This window comes from Malania oleifera, chromosome 3 (assembly GCF_029873635.1).
Source record: "Malania oleifera isolate guangnan ecotype guangnan chromosome 3, ASM2987363v1, whole genome shotgun sequence".
Lineage (NCBI taxonomy): Eukaryota > Viridiplantae > Streptophyta > Magnoliopsida > Santalales > Ximeniaceae > Malania > Malania oleifera.
In genome coordinates this window covers 32,727,617-32,747,798 of record NC_080419.1, presented here as the reverse complement: position 1 = coordinate 32,747,798, position 20,182 = coordinate 32,727,617, and the positions used below count along the sequence as shown (strand labels likewise).

General features: G+C 36.0%; 2 protein-coding genes across 4 annotated transcripts in view; both read right to left on the bottom strand.

The window, feature by feature from the left end:
* The window catches only part of LOC131150695 (serine carboxypeptidase-like 7), a 73,181-nt gene extending 59,707 nt beyond the window's left edge, over positions 1 to 13,474 (bottom strand). Inside the window, exons 1-2 of one of the 2 annotated variants that reach the window (XM_058101569.1) lie at positions 13,115 to 13,474; positions 12,764 to 12,909 (exon numbers count right to left, since the gene is read on the bottom strand). In XM_058101569.1, the coding sequence (XP_057957552.1) occupies positions 12,764 to 12,909; positions 13,115 to 13,305 (337 nt within the window). In that variant the 5' untranslated portion in view covers positions 13,306 to 13,474. The remainder of the gene's footprint in view (positions 1 to 12,763; positions 12,910 to 13,114) is intronic. The other variant, XM_058101568.1, reaches the window with a different exon arrangement.
* Positions 13,475 to 15,020: 1,546 nt separating this feature from the next.
* The window catches only part of LOC131150692 (uncharacterized), a 31,429-nt gene continuing 26,267 nt past the window's right edge, over positions 15,021 to 20,182 (bottom strand). For both annotated transcript variants that reach the window (XM_058101566.1, XM_058101567.1), the window contains 2 exons: positions 16,173 to 16,351; positions 15,021 to 15,475 (listed from right to left, as the gene is read on the bottom strand). In XM_058101566.1, the coding sequence (XP_057957549.1) occupies positions 15,236 to 15,475; positions 16,173 to 16,351 (419 nt within the window). In that variant the 3' untranslated portion in view covers positions 15,021 to 15,235. The remainder of the gene's footprint in view (positions 15,476 to 16,172; positions 16,352 to 20,182) is intronic.

Below are 20,182 nucleotides of genomic sequence, written 5' to 3'. Positions count from 1 at the left end.
CACAAACCATGTGGGGCCCAATAGAGATATGTGGGGTCCACAAGCCATGTGGGACCTACAAAGATGTGTGGGGTCCATAAGTAGCGTGGGACCTACAAGGATGTGTGGGGTCCGCAAATAGTGTGGGAAGGTTTGCCATGAGGTCTCCTCAGAAAGGTCTGGTTAAAATTGGAGTGTCTACACCTTCCATTTACCATTGGAGGCCATAATTGGAGGACCGATCCAATATCGTTTGATGTATCCTATTGAGAGGTAAATTATAAAGTCCTATAATGTTTTCATGATTTCAATTTTTTTTTTTTTTTTTTGTGTAAAAGTCACTAATGTTGTGTAAATTACACAGGTTTTTATCCACTTTAAAGCCCATGTGTGCAATAAGACACGACTGGAATGTTCAATCATTGAGGCATACATTGACAGTAAATGTCTTGCATTTTGCTCAATGTATCTACATGATATTGAAACAAGGATCACTCGTGAGGAGCGAAATGCAGACGTTCATGCTATTAATACCGAAGATGAAGAACCGAGGAGGTCTATATTTCAAGGAAATGTTCGGCCGTTCGGTGCACGGGTTTACGATTTCATTGATATGGATGACCTACGAAAGGCACATTTTTACGTCCTTAATAATTGTGATGAAATTATTCCATATATCGAGTATGTGGTTCAAAACTCCTTACTTTGCATCCTATTTACATATGCATATATACTTAGTTGACATTAACATGTACTATTGTTGCATATAGAGAACATAAATCTGAACTTTTGGCTCAAAATGAAAGGAATGTTGGCGAAAGACATAAGAAGGAATTTGTCAATTGGTTTGGGTGCTGTGTAAGTAACAACTACTTCCTAAGTTCGCTACAATGCACATTTTCAATATTGACGGTTTACTCATCTAAAGTCTTTTGTAATTAATAGATGAAAGTCATGTATTATAATAAAGAACCAACAACAAGTAAAGATTTGTACGCATTGGCATGTGGCCCTGATCAACGAGTTAACCGCTACAGTGGTTGCATTGTCAACGGCTTACGCTTTCATATGAAGTATCTCAAAGTACATAGAAGAACCTAAAATTGTGGAGTTGCGGTACTAGGCACAGAAGGAGATGAGGAAATTGACTATTTAAGTGTGTTGGATGACATTATAGAGCTTCACTATGGAGCTAACAGACTTGTCCATATCTTCAAGTGTACCTGGTGGGACATTAGCAATGAAAAGAGTGGGATAAATACGGATGCCTACTTTACTAGTGTCAATTTCAGTGAAACATGGTATCAAAACGACCCTTTTGTGCTTGTGATGCAGGAAAAACAAGTGTTATACCTTAGGGATACAAAATTAAAGGGTGAATGGCATGTGGCCCAAAAAATTCCTCCTTGAAGTTTGTATTATATTACAGAAGTCGCAAATGGGGAGAAGAGTGTCAGCGATGATGCTTTCCAAGAAGATCAGCCATCTGATCTCGTAGCAACGCAATCTACTATCAATGTTGCCGAGGAAGGAGCCAATCCTATACCATTAAATAGGGTTGGTGCCATGGCAGAACATGTAGGAACTGCTGACATTAGAATTGAACCCTCTATACATGTTGACTTCATCGACAGTGATGAAATTGATGGGGAAGATAAAACTATGGTTGAGTACTGTAGTGAGGAGGAAGACACTCTAGAAAGTAAGGATGATACTGATATTAAGGACGTATAGGGGGTAAGCGTGTTATGTTGTCACCGTGTATTTGACATGTGAAAATAAGTGAAAATATATTTACTATGCATCCATCTAATATCCAATCTTCTTATATTTACTTGTGAACTATTTGCAGACATGGCACCAGGAGGTCATCGTTGCTTACTTCAGTCTAGGCTATCGACGACATCATCCCGCGAGGATGATGGGTCATCCTCGAGAGCAACTGAGCACGTCGGGGCTAATGCAGCACCATCTGAGCCCTCAGGACCCCAGCCCGACATAGATCCATCAATTCGGGATCAAGCCCAAGGTGAGTTGCCGTCCATAATGAGCAACGTTGGTAAGGTTATGAGTATTTGATTTAGAATACTATATTTACTATCATTTCATGTGTATGATTATCTTATTGTTCTTTAACTCTTCTTTCAGCATCAACCTGACACAGACGAGTGCAAGTAGTGGTGCAACGAAGAACGTTGTGCTAAAGAAGCACCTGGAAAGGACTGGGCAGCGAATCTGTATTGATATTCCTCTAGGCTTTATGGCCCCGCTTGACGATTGGTGCACAGCCTAGTCATAGGAGCTTGGCATTATATGTTGCCAATATGCTCTAGTCACCTGCTTTACCTAGCCAAAGGTGACGGAGGCTTAGCGCTTGGTTCTATATGAGCGCATCCTGGTAAGTAACCCTAAAACATGTCTTTCACTTTTAATATATTACCCAAGATTCTCTAACATTCAATATATATTTCATATGTAGGAAGAGTTTGATATGGAAATTTTCACCGCAGACCATGTAAAAAAGGCGGTGAACACGTAGTTGTGCTCTCGGTTTAATACCTATCGCAGCAAAATGCGCAACCATTTTAGGCAGATGGGAGATGAGGCAGAAGCGCACCCATACGATAAGATCTCCCTAGAGGATTGGCGGGTGGTGTGTCGCCATTTTCGTGACCCTAACTATCAGGTGATGTGTTTCTATTAATTATAATAACTACTTTTTCATATTTATGTGAATAAAAAAAAAAGTCATTACATCTATTTTGTAGGCTATCTATGAAAAAAATGCTGTGAATCGCAGCAAACTAGATACGACGCATTGTGGTGGCTCGAAATTGTTCGTCAATCATCAAAAGGTAATTGCTATGAAACTATCTGACCATTACCTTACAAGTGTTATTTATATTGACATTGCTGAATTCATATTAATGAACTTTTATATAATAATGTAGCGTGATCCCGTCACTGGCGACCTGGACTCAAGGCAGAATCTGTATCAGAGAACACATCAGAGGCCATCGGGGGAGTGGTGCCACGGTGCGCAAATGAACCCGATTATTTAGTTCTTTATCTTATTCAAAACGGCGTTGTATTCTTATTTCTTCATTTTCATCATTTTCATGATTGAAAATAGGCAAGGATGCTTGAGCTGAGGGATGCACTCGTTGCAGAGGGCAGTCAGCCAATGACGAATGACGAGATCTGCACTCAGGTGCTTGGGCAACGATCGGGTGGCTAGGTGAATGGTCTTGGGAGTGGATACAATGCCCCAACATCATCATCTTCTTTCAGTGCGACATCTCGTGCTGACATTGACCGAGAGTGTCGAGCTGCCTAGGCTCGAGAGGAGGCGATGGTTATCCGAATGCAAATGGTGGAAGCGGACAACTAGCAGCTGAAAGAAAAGATCTTGAGCTGGGAAGCGGAGATGCAAGCCATCAAGAATTGGAAAGTTGAGATGGAAGAAATGATGCGCCAATCCCGTCCAGATGATGCCGGTGACTCCTCTCATTAGAAGGTATGTAAAAGCTAGTGACAATTAATTGAAATAGAAAATGCATGAGATTTCAATTAGAATAAATAATTTATCCTTTTTTTTTAACTTTCAAAATACATCAATAGATATTTAATAAGAGTGACTTTCACCTTTGTGCATAATCCACATATGATAGCATCTCTAGAGTAGTTTTGTTACCAAATGTAATAGTCTCAAGCCATATTTTGATGAGTTATTGTCAATTTAAGTCCCCAATCTCACAATTTTGTCCTATAAAAGGTATCTCACATAATTGTAGCGTGAACCGAACTCTCAAGTACACATTCAATATAGAACTATGATATGGTAGACATATCAAATGGATATATAGAGAATGGTCCTCTGCATCTCTACCAAATGAGACAATCCTTGGCCTCTCCTAAAGAAGATAAATTATTAAATTAGGCTTCCTAACCTTCTAAAAGAGGTGGAGAATTATGGAAGAATGGTAGGTATACGACCTCATTAGAGTGACTTTCACCTTTGTGCATAATCCACATATGATAGCATCTCTAGAGTAGTTTTGTTACCAAATGTAATAGTCTCAAGCCATATTTTGATGAGTTATTATCAATTTAAGTCCCCAATCTCACAATTTTGTCCTATAAAAGGTATCTCACATAATTGTAGCGTGAACCGAACTCTCAAGTACACATTCAATATAGAACTATGATATGGTAGACATATCAAATGGATATATAGAGAATGGTCCTCTGCATCTCTACCAAATGAGACAATCCTTGGCCTCTCCTAAAGAATGGTAGGTATACATTTGGGATCTTCAACCCCCTTATGTACAAGATGTCCTATGTAAAAGCTACTATTCCCAAAATTTGAGAATATCTATTTCTTTCTTATTACATGTTAAATCAAATAATTAAAAATATGCGAGGAATAACTATTCCCTTAATTTCCAAAATTTAACTATTTTCCATCTTTTTTGAAGGAATAACTATTCCCTCAAACCAAGCAAACCATAAGAATATTATTATCATAGGAATACTCCTACAATACCGAATACCCACAATTTTAAGTTAACATGTAGGATCCAACAATATATTTATGGAATTCAAGAGAGGATGGAAGTAATACAGAATTAATACAACGATAGAAAATTAAGTCAGACAGGAAGTACATGAAAACTATCAAATTCATAACAGTAAAGTATTCATTTCATAACAATATTCCTAAATTAGCAAACTACTGAAAAAGTTAACAAATAGCAAACAGTTCATCAATCCATCTTAATAAGCATGCACATCCAAACAAACTGCAGCAGCCACGGAAAGAACCCCAGGATAGGTCCTAGCCTATCTAAGAGCCTCTTGTAGATTCGCCTGAAGCATGAAGAACAAACTAAACCTCATATAAACATCACCAACTCAGGCCTACTGTATATGTTACTCGCCTCATCCTCCATCACAGGATAAGCAGCCACCAGTGCATCTTGAGCTCCAATATACAGTGAGTTATAAATCTTCCAGTAAACTTCCCTAACCTTTCTTGCAGGATGGAAAAGCCCCTGCAAACAATAGTTCAGAACTACAGCTGCACCCAAGTCAACCCTCATCCTTTCTATTGCTTCCATGACAGCATTAATAACATGTGGAGAAGTCTCAAATATGTTTGGCCATACATAATTTAAGAAAAGAGAGTGATTTTAAAACACCATTCTGCACATTGAGTTCTGGTACACGATACTCATTCATTAACGTTGGTAGTACTGTAAAAGAAGAACATGTTTCTGCAACTATTGCAATTGCCACAGTAGTACACACGCAGTTCTAATGCTCCTACACTTTGAGATTGTTCAATAATGTTGCCAGGACATCTTGTGGTCCAATGGCTTTTGCAATGTAGCCAAACGTGTTCACAATTACTCGCCGGATACCTTTTTAATAGGTTTGAAGCATCTCAAGAAGCTCAAAACAAATCCTCATCCATTCTCTTGCTGGGACAAATTCAGCCCCACGGTCAGCAATTCGACCAACAAGATCAATACAATTTACCTTTATCGGAGGAGTCAATTTTGTCATACCAATAACATTGACAATAGCTTTGAGAGCCCCCAGTATTGGTCCAAAAACATCTGGATACTCTTCTCCCAAATATTCATACAAGACAACCCCAAGATGACCCATCAGTTGTTCTTCTTGGCATTGTTTCATGACAACAGCAATCCTTGAAATAAGATCAGCAACTTATAGGTTCCTAGTACAAGATAACAAAGCATGACACATGCAGTCTTTGTGCACAATGGGTGCTCAAGCTTATTCATTAAATTTTTAACTGAGCTCAAGCTTGAGCCACACTCAACTTGAGCTTTAATATTCTAGCTCAAGCTTTTTTATTATGCAAATGAACGAACTCACGAGCCCTTACTGAGCCGAGCTATTGAGGTGCTCACTAACTGCTTGATTCTTTTGGAACCTCTCATTTTAAGAGATGAGAGGTTCTTGTTAGGCAAAAGGGTGAAAGGGGCTCTTACTAATGTTACTCAGTCATTATGATCATACTGTTACTCCCCAATGATGTTAGCACTTTTTTCCCTCTAGTGCCACTATTGCCTTTTGCATTCGAAAATGTGAAATAATTATACGCTAGTTCATTCTTTTAGTCATAGTTGTACTATGAAATTTCCTCTCCCTGTATTACCTAGATTATTCTTCATAAGATGCATATGCTCTTATAAGCTTATAGAAAATTAGAGGCATAATGCTAACTATCCTTGTGATGCTTGCTTTATACACACACACATAGAGACATGCACCATGCACTACTTCATACACAGAGAAGTCCACAACATGCACTGATGCAGTGTCGTGTTCCTCATGAATGGACATATGAGGGAAGGAAGTTTAATGACACATCAGTTATCTATGATATGTATGTTGTGCACAGCATATTGGTCATGTTTTAAATAGTTTCTGAGATTGAGCACTCTCTCTCTCTCTCAATGGTTATAAACTTATAATAGTTGTAGTAAAATTCTGCACATCTATGCTATGACTGCAAAAAGGGCACCACTTTTTGATTTCCCTTAACAATTATCCATCTCTTTCCTGGAAAAACCTGTTAGTAATTCATCATAGTCAGGTTAGTTATCTTAATTCTTAAGTCATTTCCTTAATTTCTAACTTCTCTTTATTAGACCACTAACTGCTGTTTTCACTTCACCGTAATTAGTAATTACTTTAACTATTAGCTACCTTATATAGATCTAACAAATTTAATTAACACCTAGTCTTGGTTAATTCTAATTTACAACCCATTGTTGCTTTTTTAGTTCCACATTAAGTGTCTATGTAGGGGTCAACTGCAAAAAGATATTGACATTGGCTACAATCCACTGAAATATAGAATATCAAACAAGAGGATCCCCATATTGTGCTTCTATAGGAGTCATTTGCTATCTAAGAGTTTCTTCTCTGATTTTGGTGAGATTTTTGTTGAGAACTACCTTCATTTCTAGTTGTCCTTAGCTTCCCTTGGTTTCTCTGGTTTCTTTTCCCCCTTTAAAAATGGTGACAGTTTGAGGCATTGGTGGGCCTAATATGACTTCAGAAATAGTGCTGTGAACTTTGAATCTGTGTTGGCTAGTTCAGTTGGTACACAAAAAGTAATGTTCACTAAAATTTTTCCATGATCAAGAAGTTATTCTATGTGCAACTATATTGGTCCGCTCAGATACATAGAATATCAAACAAGAGGATCCCTATATTGTGCTTCTGTAGGGATCAATTGTTATCTGAGAGGTTTTTCTTTGACTTTGGTGAGTTTTTATTGAGAACTACCTTCTTTTTAAGTTATCCTTGGGGTTTTTTCGGTGTCTTTCTCCCATTTAGATATGGTGACAGTTTGAATGAGGCATTGGTGAGCCTAATATGACTTTGGAAATGGTCCTATGAATCTATGAATCTATGTTGGCTAGTTTAGTTTGTACCCAAAAAAAAATGTTTACTAAAGTTGTTCCATGATAAACAAGTTACTCTTATTTGTGCAACTATATTGGTGTATTGTACTTGTACCACTGTTCCATAAGAGTTCATTTAGAATTAGTATTAAATTTCAACATGATTAATATATATTTAACAAGCTTAAGAAACTACGTTTGATTTTCATATGCCTCTGAAAAAGCTTCTTTATTCATCCATGAACTTGTATGGCAAGTCAGTTAAAAAGGAATCATTTGGAAAATGTAGCTTTTATTTTAATTTTTAAATAATCCTACCATCAGTTCTACGTTTTCACATTAGTAAGACCTACCCGCTGTTGGGTACTTAAAGTCAAGGGTATATGTTTTTACTAGTCTGTGACATACTGTATCGAGTTGCATGTAAACGAATAAATATGTGTTTGTTTCATGACATTTGTTGAGAGCATGCCTGCTGTTGTCTTTAATTTCTATCATTCTGACTGAGCCATTAGGGCCCTTAGTAAGGTTTGAAAAACAAACTTGATTTGTCCAAATTTAAATAAATTTCATACATGCATTCTCCATTGACGTTTGGTAATATTGGAGAGACAGTTAAAATAGTCAATTATTTGCTGCAAGTTAACCAAGTGTAACTTTACAATTGAATCGTAATCTAGTTTTAATGTTTTACCTGGCATTGGAAGCAAGTGAATTTTTTCAGGAATCCATTGCCAATATTGCATTAATATTTAAAAACTTGACTATCTGCAACTGGGTAGAAAAACAAGCTGAATTTATGATTAACCAGGTCAACAGCATAAGATAATTCAATCTGCATAAGTGCATGAGCTGTAATTCCAGATGATGAAACATCTATCACATGTGCTTTGTTAACTCATAGTTTCGTTCGCCCTCTATACTGCAGATGTGCCAAAGAAGCACAATGGATTTTGATCTTGTTAGTTTGGGTTTGTTTTGGACATGGGAATAGGCGGTGGTGATGGTTCGGGTATTGACTTGGTTGATCTGCAAGGTCTCAGCTCTCAATAATCTTATTGTGTTTATTTGAATATACATTTTAATCCTTATAGAAAAATAAAATTAGGAAAAAGTAAATGTGAAGCGACTCAGCTTTTCCCCCTGAGTTGATGGGGCTTGCTATCTCTTTTTTCCCATTTTATGTGAATTTGTGTTGCGTCGGTTTGTAATTTTACAGTTCTCCCCCACCCCACCTTTTAATGTTTCTCAATTCTCTTGGTGGTGCTTGTACCTCTCTCTCTCTCTCTCTCTCTCTCTCTCTCTGAGCATAGGAGCATGTGTGCTTAGTTTTGTAACATTTGTGCCACTGGTGTAATGATTTCATTCGCATTCAAAATATGACTAAAGTTTCCATCTAATTTCATCTTTAATTTGACCTTTGACACTCCAGCAAGCCTCTAAAGCCAAAGAAGTTCTAGCAAGATTTTTACAAACCTTTCAAAATTTGTCCCATGTGTTCGGATCAAAACAGACTAATGATCCCTGCTCATATGTGTTCATTTTAACAAGTGGCTCCATGTTTGCGGCCTTGATAAACCACAGCCAATGCTCTCTGTGGTAGAACCAACCTCTATTATAACTGCCAACAAATAGGTGTGTTCTTAGAAATGTCAAAAGCTCCTATAACTTACTTGCAACAAAACATATGAATTCCTCAGAAAAAAGGTATATTTCAGGGTAAATTCATTTTAGCAGAAATGATGGTAAAATTCTGAAGTTATCCTTGAACTTGTGTTAAAGTTAGTTGATATGAGGATTAAGTTTGTGATAATACACACTTTTGTGTAGAGCATTTAATTTTGATAAAATAGATAAAGAATTGGGATCTTTCATGGCCAACCTGATATGTTCAGTATGAGATGAGACTATGATGGTACTCAAAATTAATTTATAAACTCACCATGGATATGCTTTGTAGGTTGCCCAAAGGTGAACCTAAAGAAAAGTGGAGTTCAAATTTTGTAGCATCCTTTCCAATGCTAAATGGTTGTTGGATTTTAGGTCTTCTTTCTTTATTGCCTCCACCTTTACTCTGATTCTCATTATGTTTGGTGGAAAACTGGAAATACAATTCCAATTGTTACATTTTAGAATAACAAGTTCAAACCACACTCTGCAACCTTTATGTAAGATTTAATAATATTGGAATTTGTCTTTATGCTTTGGCGTGTTGACATTGGAATTGATTCTGTTTCAGGCTACAGATGTGTTGTTTGGCATGAGTGAACTATGGTTGTTGTCTGGCTTGTGGTAGTTTGTTGATGTAAAGACTAAAGACAATTACATACTATTTATTGTAATTGTTCTTGATGTTCTGATTCTTCTTCTAATTGGTTGTCAAGTGAAGATACTGTAATGATGTTGTGTGTGTATGTGATCACCTAGCCCTACTTGCAAATGCTTCTAGCTGCTGCTAGATCATTTATTGAATGTTAGCACGGCTGCTTAAGTGCCTGTAGTTATTTGTTATGGACTATGTGGTCAAAGCGAACCTTGGACAGGCTATTTACATCTGTGATTCCTCCTAGAATACTGAATTCTGTAGTTGTGACTGCTTTTTGAACTTAACCTGTGAAGTTCTATAGTGTTGTTTTGTGCTAGTGTATGCTGCATAATTTGCATTGTTGCTGTGTTTTTCATTCTTTGTATTGGTGTGTACTGTTTATATTGAGGGGTGGATTTTTTCGTCCTCTACAAAGAAAGCTTTGCTGATATTGTTTACATTCAAATCGCTACAATCAAACTGATTGTGGAAAGTGGAAACTTAAAAGGGTTAGGTGGGTAGAGCTATGAGCTTGACTCGTGTCTATGCTCTCTAGATCTTCTCACTTTCTATATTGGCATTGGCTGGAAAGTAGAAAGTAGTAAAAAATAAATTTAAATCAAAATGATATATAACTATAAGAGTTTAGGACCATAGGGCTTAGAAGAAGCCTATGCTACTATTTGTCAACCTTGGGAGAAGGAGAAGGAGACTACACTTTTGGCAGACTGTTGTTATAATCTGATGTTTCCTCTTACAATGATGTGATTTATTTTGTATGCTTGTATATGTGCTAGGTAGTGATTTATTTTCAAAAACCATTTGCTAATTTTTTTAACTTTCTTAATTTGTAGGGTTTGCAACTGTGAGAACGTTAGGACGATGTCATGCAGTTCGAATGCAGCTTTTCACTTTTTTTTGTTATCTGAACAAATGAAATGTATTTAAATTTGAATTTTTGTAATATATTTGTATTTAAATTTGAATTAGAATTTTGAATAATTTATTAATGTTATTGCAATTATGGTTCAATGTTATGTATAAGAAAATGCAATTTAATTACAGATTTTTACAGAGATTAATAATTGGAAAAAAAAATTAATTTCACTATTAATTGTGCAATTTAAGTATTAGTGACGATTTTGAATCGTCACTAATACTATGGCTTTATTGACGGTTTAAAACCGTCACTAAATCCGTAAGTGACGATTCTGCAGAGCAATAGTGACGGTTCTAAAACCGTCACTAATAATGAGTAATAGTGACGATTTTAGAGTCGTCACTAATAATAGAAAAATAGTGACGAATCTAAAACTGTCACTAATAATAGAGAATTAGTGACGGTTTTAAAACCGTCACTAATATAGAGCAATAATGATGATTTTGAAACCGTCACTAATACTATGGTTTTAGTAACGATTTTTGGTCGCTCTGGCGTAGAATCTATAGTGACGGGCTTAGGCCTTTAGTGATGGTTAAAATCCGTCACTAATACTCAATTATTAGTGACGGTTCTGATCCGTCACTAATACTCTATTATTAGTGACGGTTTGAAAAATTCGTCACTAATAAGTATTAGCAACAACAGGTATAGCGACAAATTTAAAATCGTCACTAATACTCATAGAATCGTCACTAATACTAATAGTGATGATTTATTGAGTATTAGTGACGGTTTAAAACCGTCACTAATAACCTTATTTTTTGTAGTTATCTTGCTTAGCATATTTGAAACCCATATCTGATTTTGCGATATTCGAATAGTGTATTTCAAATCTTACTTAAATATACACTCTAGATCTAGACTGAAAAAATATACTTGATTGAGTGTTTAGCACACATTAGAGCACTGAGTATATTTACATATCATTCGTGTTTGCATTATTGACTAAGCTATATTGGTGCACACATATGCTTGTATTGAAGAGTATTTGTGCGTACAAATATTTTTATACACATTGATTGTATTCTAGGCACGGGCCTGAAGAGGGAGACTAGTCCTGTAGAATAGTCCCAGATTGGCTTAGACCCAGTTAGGAAAGTTAGGTGCGTCATCCTATTAAAGGGTGTCGGTTGAGGTCAACCCCTTGAATTGACCTAGTTGTATAGGTGTCGATCCACCCGTTTAAGAGAGCATTATAGTGGTAATCTTTGTGCTGCTGTGGCCAAGGCGGGGACGTAGGCATAGTTGGCCGAACCCCGATAACATATCGTGCGTGTTTTTTACATTTCCGTATTTTACCTTTACTGCACATGTATGTGTGTTTGATGATTGCATAAACTAACCCTAGGTTAAATTGCATTGTTGCTAAAATCTGTAAACATAGGCAACAAATTTTAAATACCCAATTCACCTTCCCTCTTAGGTTTGCACCATAACTATCATATATATATATATATAATTTATTGGATTAATATCCACATATAATTGGAAGCTTAACCCCTATTCCTCTACAAGGACACCCCCATCACCCAAAATTGAATTAATAATGCCCTCCTAATTGCCTCATGCTAACTCCGCCAAATATTTGATTGTTATCTCACATCATATGTGATTGTCAACAACATTATCGCCAATTATGCATCTCGCTATGCATAACATTGTTTAGACATACTTGTCATAGCAACGTGAGAATAAGCCGAGAAATTTATGTAAAATAATCGAATCAATTAATTAACATAGTTTAAATTGGGAGGAGAGAATTGTAGGCATCTCTTATTATATACTTATGAAATGAAATGGGATTAAAAAAAAAATTAAATGTAATGTATGATAAAATTAAGTGAAAATTTTATTTCATCCCTTCCAATTCTAAGAACTCTCTCCTTTCTCAAGGATGTAGAGAACCATGCACTTATCATAATAAAGAGAGAGATCAAATTAAATTACTATGATTTTGTGAGTAATTAACATCAATATATGCCACTGATGGATATGTGTAGCCCACTAAAGGAAAAATAATAATAATAATAATAATAATAATAATAATAATAATAATAATAATAAATGGATGAATGAATAAAGACGCACCGATCTCTAACACAAGTGCAGAGAGGCCAGAGCAGCCAGGGCCTCCGGTGAACCAAAGCAGAAGGGGGTCTTCCCCAGGGTTCCCTTCCGACTCCACAAAGTAGTAGAAAAGCTGAACTTCTTCATTCTCCCCCACTCCCACATACCTGCGATTCTCATTTTCCCAAAACTCATCACACAGTCTCTCTCTCTCTTTCTCATACACGCACACAAACCCAAGCACACACACTAAACTCTAAACTGTATACTTCGTATCTACAAAGATTTTATTACTTTTAAAAATTTATCTAATTTAATATTGAATTCGATAAATAAATTATTTTTTAAAGAAAATATAAGAAAATGACTCACCCAGTCTGTAGTTTGAAAGGGAGAGGGCCGGAAAATCCAGGGATGGAGTTGATGATTGAGGAAGAGGAAGAGGAAGCACACAGGACTCCACGTTCTGCCGGGAACAGTGCTAACAGTAGAAGAAGGACGACGGCGCCGATGCTTTGCGGCTTCGACAAGTAACTGGCGCCCAAGGACTTATTCCTCTTCATCTGCAGGGACTTCTATATATCTGCTCAACGATCATCAGTTGCTGCTATCTGCTGGTGGTGGTGCGGCCGCCGCGCGCCGCCCTGGATTGACGTAGCTAAAGCAAATTCTAGCTATGACTAGGATTTGAGAGGTGGACTCGCAACGGTTATCTGATAAATTTGAAGACGTGGAAAAGCATTAAAGAGATTGCCATATATATAAATGAATAAACGTAGGTCTTCTCCACGCGTTGGGAATATGGGTTCGACGTTACGGGTGTTTCACGTATACGAATGACATGCATGCATCTCTCTTTGAGACTCTTTGGAAATACTAATTGGCTTGGAGGTTATAACTGATTAAATGATTTACATTACCTTTTCATAAAATCATTATGAATCAATAAATGCATAGGGTTGCGTGTGAGACATTTTAGGAATGTCATTTTTTTGGTTTTTTTTTTAAATTGGAGTTTAATGAAGTTTATGTTCTTCATTTTTTCTTTTTGTGGCTTTGTACAAAGAATATGCCCTGGCCAAAGATTTTTCTTAGCCTTTTTTGTTGCTTATATATAAATAGTTATTTAATATATTTCTCAAAATAAATAAAATCATTAGGCACATGATATCTATATAAAAAATTAACTTGACTGGTTGAAAAAAAACAAAAAACTCCACAAAAGGGAACCAACTTCATCTATAAGAGGAAATAATGGTTATTAGAATTTTAGGAAGGAAAAGAGTCACAATATATATATATATCGCATAGTTATTAATTTATTGGGTCTCAATCAAGGCTTTGATGTGATACGCGCTTAGTATCCATTATTTCGATTTAATTGTATGTACCTCTTATATTCAAATATCACACATTATTTTAATCGTACAAGTGACTCAATATAGACTTGTTCCTTCCTTTAATCGTATGTACCTCTTATATTCAAATAATTAAGTTCAATTTAATCAAGGATATATATATATATATTATATGAATTACAAATCTAGTTATGTACATGAATAAGATACACGACTTTATTCATTGCATTTTTTTCTATATATGTACATTCAATAAATATTGTATTCAATTTGTAATTAATATATATATATATATATATATATATATATATATATGTGCATGTATTCCAACACCACTTGCATGAAATTATGAGTTTTTCAGATTCCCTAAGTTACACAAAACCGAAAAGTCCCTCCTAATAAATTAAAAATTGAGTTTCATGCAAAATCGAATTCAAGATCTCCTATTAACAGATAAATGACTCATATGTTTTTCATTTTTACAAATTAAAATGAATATAAAATTTATTTATATGACTAATTACGAGTGAAAAATATTAAATTTGTTGAAATTTATATATTGAAGGCTTCATGTATGTAATTGGGAGAATAAGGCTCTTGATTAATAAAAAAAAAAATTAACCTTATTTAGTGAAATTTTAATTCCTTAAAATTACATGTGTGTGTGATTTTTTAAAGATGTCCTTGATCTGTACAAAGTTCATCTTTAGGATCAAATCACTCGCAATAGCCTCATGCGTCGATAAAAGAGAGATAGGATTAATAATCTGATGCCAAAATTATAGAAGCATAAATATATAAAACAAACAATAGGAGATAAAACAATTGATCTTTTCTTTCTCTCACAATGTACATAGAGAACAATACTAATCTCTCTCATGAAATAAATAAATAAACTCGGATTCCTCAAACAAAAGATGGACTAAAATTTCTCACTGGTTTATTTAATTTACCGCAAAAATAAGTTGCAACAAGTTGATGATAACAACTATCCACAACACATTTTCCATTTATTGTGTTTCACGAGCCTTCAAATTTTCCTTTTCTGAAAGAACAAAATTCAGCAATTACAAGCTACTAAAGAAGGGGGAAAGTATGAGACAAGAAGCCATGCCCTTTTCTCAAACCCATTGTCTTATAAGATGGTCGGATCCCTGTATCTATTGAAAACATCCTCAATATCTGCCAAGACTTGAGGTGGTAAAGGCCGCTCTGTCATCACAAAAGCATCAATATCTTCTTTTAGTTGGTCAACCGAAGTAGCACCAACAATTGAGCTTGTCATAAATGGACGATCTCGCGCAAATCCAAGAGCAAGCTGAACTAGAGTTAGGCCATATTTTTTGGCCAGCTGAACATATTGCATTGTTGCTTCCTGTAGCACAGTGGCAGCAGTATCAGGCCAAGCATTTACCGAATGATGATTTTCTTGACAGATCACATAAGGAGACTCTAGCACCTCACTTAAGCAAAGGAAATAGCAATGTTGTAGGCAGCTCACTAGTTTTTGCAATAGTTGTTTCAGGATTTTGTTGAAGGGGTACTAGGCCCTTTAGTTGTTACTAAAACTGTACAAGGGCAAACTTGTCATCGCTGCTTACAACTATGTGATGCAGACATGTTACATTCTACAAACTGGTAGAGACCCATGCTAATCTACCTCAAATTAATTCCTCTTAAAGGATATTTACGGGCTGTGTTAGTTTATTTACTAGTCAAGATTCTAGAACAGTAAGACAGGGAGGATAGAAAAAGGGAGTTTTTGCTTTAACAAACATAAAAATCTGTTAAAAATCTATGGTCAACATGCCACATGGTATAAAACCTATCAGCATGCCAATTACAATTAGCAGCACTGAAAGACAGCTAAATAAAATAACTCCACATTATTAGAATAACATGTAGCAGGAACACATTAATTGAAGAGCATGGCAGCCATATGTAGTCAAGCAGAAGCAACTACATTTGCATTATTATGCAACATTTGTGTAAATTTGCATCAGGGCGTTTGACATGTTCTGGCAAATATTCTTTTTGATGCATCATTAATCGCATGTGACTAATTGGAATACCTTGGCAAGAGACTTGTTATATCTTTCCATATATCGAGGGAAGAGATTGAGCCTTCCTTTCCTTGCAGCTTGGGAATTAATATCCAGGTACTTTCCAGTCAGTGCTCCCCCACCCAGTGGGGAATAAGCAAGCAACCCAACATTGCAATTGTTTGGGTGGCAGACTTCAACAAGATCAACTGGCACAAATTCCAAATAAACAGTGATTTGCAACCTCCTAAAAATCAATCAAATGAAGGAAACAACTATAGACTGATCCTTTGTTATCTTCATTGTAATAATTTTTTTTTCAAATGAGGGAGAACTTGAAACAACTCGTTAGAACTGTTTCAAATTCAAAATAAACAGTGACTTGCAACCTCCTAAAAATCAATTCAAAGAAGCTAGCAAAACTGCCATACCTATAGACAATATCCTTTCTTCAACATTAGTGTAATTAGTGAGCTATAAATTTTCCTGTTACTAATGAGTTGTTTCAAGTTCTCCTTATTAGAAAAAAAAAAATTAGTACAATGAAGTTAACAAATGACTTAAAATATTGCTCCTGTTCTATTAGATCTTGAAGAATTTAATGAGCATTCATATTGCAAACTTGCAATCAAATTTCTATTTTTTCCAGCTCCAGTCAGTTGTTTCCAGTTGTTCTCCCTTGAAAAAGTTAGTACAAAGAAGTCAATGACTTGAAATATTGTTCCTACTCATCTTCAAGATTTAATGGGCATTGGTTTTGCAATCAAAAATTTTTTATGAGATCAAATTTATCAAAATATAATGCGAGGACCATAGTAAATGTGGTACATTTAAGCCGGCCAAGCCAAAACAAAGTTCTAGTGTTGCATTTAAATTTGTATTATTTAGCTGACCTGGAGATGTAGTTCTCCTTGGTCTGACCACCACTCATCTTTCTCCACCCTACAATACTCCTCTCTTTATCTTCTATGCTACTTTCCCTAAATCTGGTGGCTTGTTCTTCAGTTAAATAATATTTTCATGGTCACAACATGGTACCAGAGCAAGCTTCAATCCACCATGCTTGAAGATTTTGTACTGTCCTGTGTCATAATACATGCACTGTTCATCACTACTGTTCACAGTATCATTTTCTTTTTCTTTTTTAAAATGACAAAAAAATTCATTGAAGCAAAGAACAGAACAAAAGGATGAAGCGTCCTCCAAAAACAAAAACCAGAACGAAGAAATACAGGCTTAGCCGCTGCCTTCCAGTCCCTAAGGATATTGGACAGTGAGAGACCCCCAAACCACCACCACCACCCCCCCCCCCCCCCCCCCCCCCCCCACAAAACAAAAAAAAGGGCCAAAGAAAAAATAAATTCTCCCAAATCAAGTTCCGAGGAGTCTTTTCGTCTTCAAAAATTCTAGCATTGCTTTTAATGCCAAAGTGTCCAAAAACAGTCCGCAATGCCATCCAAACCTCATCAAAACAGGAGAACAGGTTGTTCAAAAAAACATTGCAAACCCACAATGCAGAGATAAATGATAGTTTCATTCTCTTCGCCGCACATTACACATACATCTGGTCGATGATGTTCATTACTTGACTTTGTTCTCCAGAAATACCATTCCCAAAACCAGCCCATCCTTCCATTTTCGTTAATGTTCATTACTTGACTTTGTTCTCCAGAAATCCCATTTCGCCGATAATCCTAAGCGCTTCTGTTGACAGACAAATGTTTGGGTTGATGCACATTTGCTGAACTGCAATCTGCACAATAAAAGTAGGCCTCACTTCCCTACTCGTTATTAACAACTCAATTCTCCTCCTTGTTTCCCTTAGTTATACTACCAACCTCGACGAATAATTTCTAGCAACCTCTTGCATTCTTCCCTTCCAAGATAAAAAACGATTGAATTGAACCACTATGTGGTAACTTCTCCAAAGATATAAATCTTCTAAAGTGAGTTGCTCTCATTTGGTCGATGATTGTGTTCAGGAGCAAGAGGATACTGCAGCAAAGGTTTACAATATATGGTGTTTAGGGTAGGATATTTGATGCCTCAAATCATAAGGAAAAGGGATTTAAGGGTCTCAAGGTTTATACTCATCAGAAAACTGAGACTACAAACGTGAAAAAATCATTCAAAGAAAAAAAAGAGAACCCTAGTGAGTTAGTGCCAATGATTTTAAAGAGGAATTTAGAAGGAGAGTTAGTTATTATGGAAGAAATAAATGCCAAGAAAAATATGGGCAATTCTTGTGATGGGTTTAACAAAGGAAGGGGGTATTGAAATGGGGGGCTTCATCAGATAATGAAAGCAATGGTCTAAGTGCGTTTGACTATGATGGGGGTTTACTATTGTCTATTGGATGAAATTAGGGAACAATATGGATATGATTCTAATTCCGGTGATAGTTTAGGGGACTTATCATATGTACACCCATCTCTGGAAAGATTGGAAGAGGTCTCTTTATTTGAAAATGATGATTTGGTTAATGAAATGCAGCGCAAGGATGGTATTTTACCAACACCGGTGAAGGAGATTTCAAGGAAGGATTTTGAAGTTCAATATCTCATGGATAAATTGGAATTAAAGTTTTGTGATCCTGGTGGAAATGAAGTGCGTCTTGATGGGTGTAAAAACAGAGCTAAAAAGAGTCAAAGAGAGTCAGCTAACTCAAAGATTTCAGTGATCTATGAAGGAAAGGATTGAAGAGGGGGTTCCTTGTTTAGTTGTTAATTTTGCTTCTTTTTTTTTCCGTTGTAACTTCTCTTTCTCTATCTAATATACCTTCTTTTATTATCCAAAAAAAAAAAAAAAGGAAGTGGTTGCATGCCCTGAAACTTTTAACCCATGGGTTTATAGTTTTTTGTAAATGGAAATGCTCTAAGCTCTGTAGTGAGCCACCTCCTTTCTTCTAGGGAAAGAAGTCAAGAACCATGTGAAATAACCTTTATGCATTCTTCTCCATGATCTTGAGAGACACCATTCTCGACAAAAGGAAAATGCTTTTTGCCAACCAATAAATTAGCCTCCCAATTGTTGCAAGCCTGAGAATGTAAAAACTTGAAAACTAAAACACCTTGACAGCAAAGATTTCACTAGAGAACATGATTGTCTCAATGCCTTTCAAGAGAACTTCAATGGAGGATTTTTTTGCTTTTTTTTTTTACAATTCACTTTCAATGAACAATCTGTCTTAAGCATCTACCTTTTGGGAATCTTGTGTATGCTGAAGTTTGCACTAGATTGGATACGGCATTTGCATAAGTACTCTGGGTGGGTTTCATTCTAGTTCAAGGATAGAGCACTAGAAAAGCACCAAAGAAAGTGTAAGCTATCTACGGAGGACCCAAACCTCAAGGTATCTCATTAGTTTCTCCAAACTCACGCTATAAAATATCCACTGCTACCGCTTTTTGTTACATTCATCACCACTGTCACAGTAGTGTTCATCACTACTTGTCCTCAATCTTACGTCAGTTCATTCGCTTTCACAGTCAATTCATTGCTACTGTTGATTTGAATTGAATTTTGACAACATTTTTTTTCTGCTTTTGTTATTTACCCAGTTGACACTTAAATCTCATGCTCTCTCTTGTTTCCAAATTGTTTTGACCACCTGTCTTCTCAGCTGGGCTGCATGCATCCAGTATTGGATGTGTGGTCGTAAGGTGTTGCTGATATGGAAGCAACTGAATCCTAATTGTTGGCCTCACAAGGCTTAGAATCTTATTTTGATGATAACAAAGCAAAGGAACTTAACATATTTGGTTAAGTGAAGCTTCAAGACTCAAGAGTGTTGATAAAAGACCAAGGTCAAGTGCTTGAAAAGTCTAATGAAAGTTTGTACTTAAAAGCTAGAAGAACTTGATGAAGTATGTACTTAAGTCAATGAGCTATGAAGGAAGTCAAAGCAAATACATGAAGATATTGAAAGCAAAGCAAATACATGAAGATACTAAGAACAAAGCAAATACATAAAGACTTAGCGCTTAGAAAGTTATAGTCTTTTAAGAAGTCTCATGTAAGTACATCAAACGATTTCAATA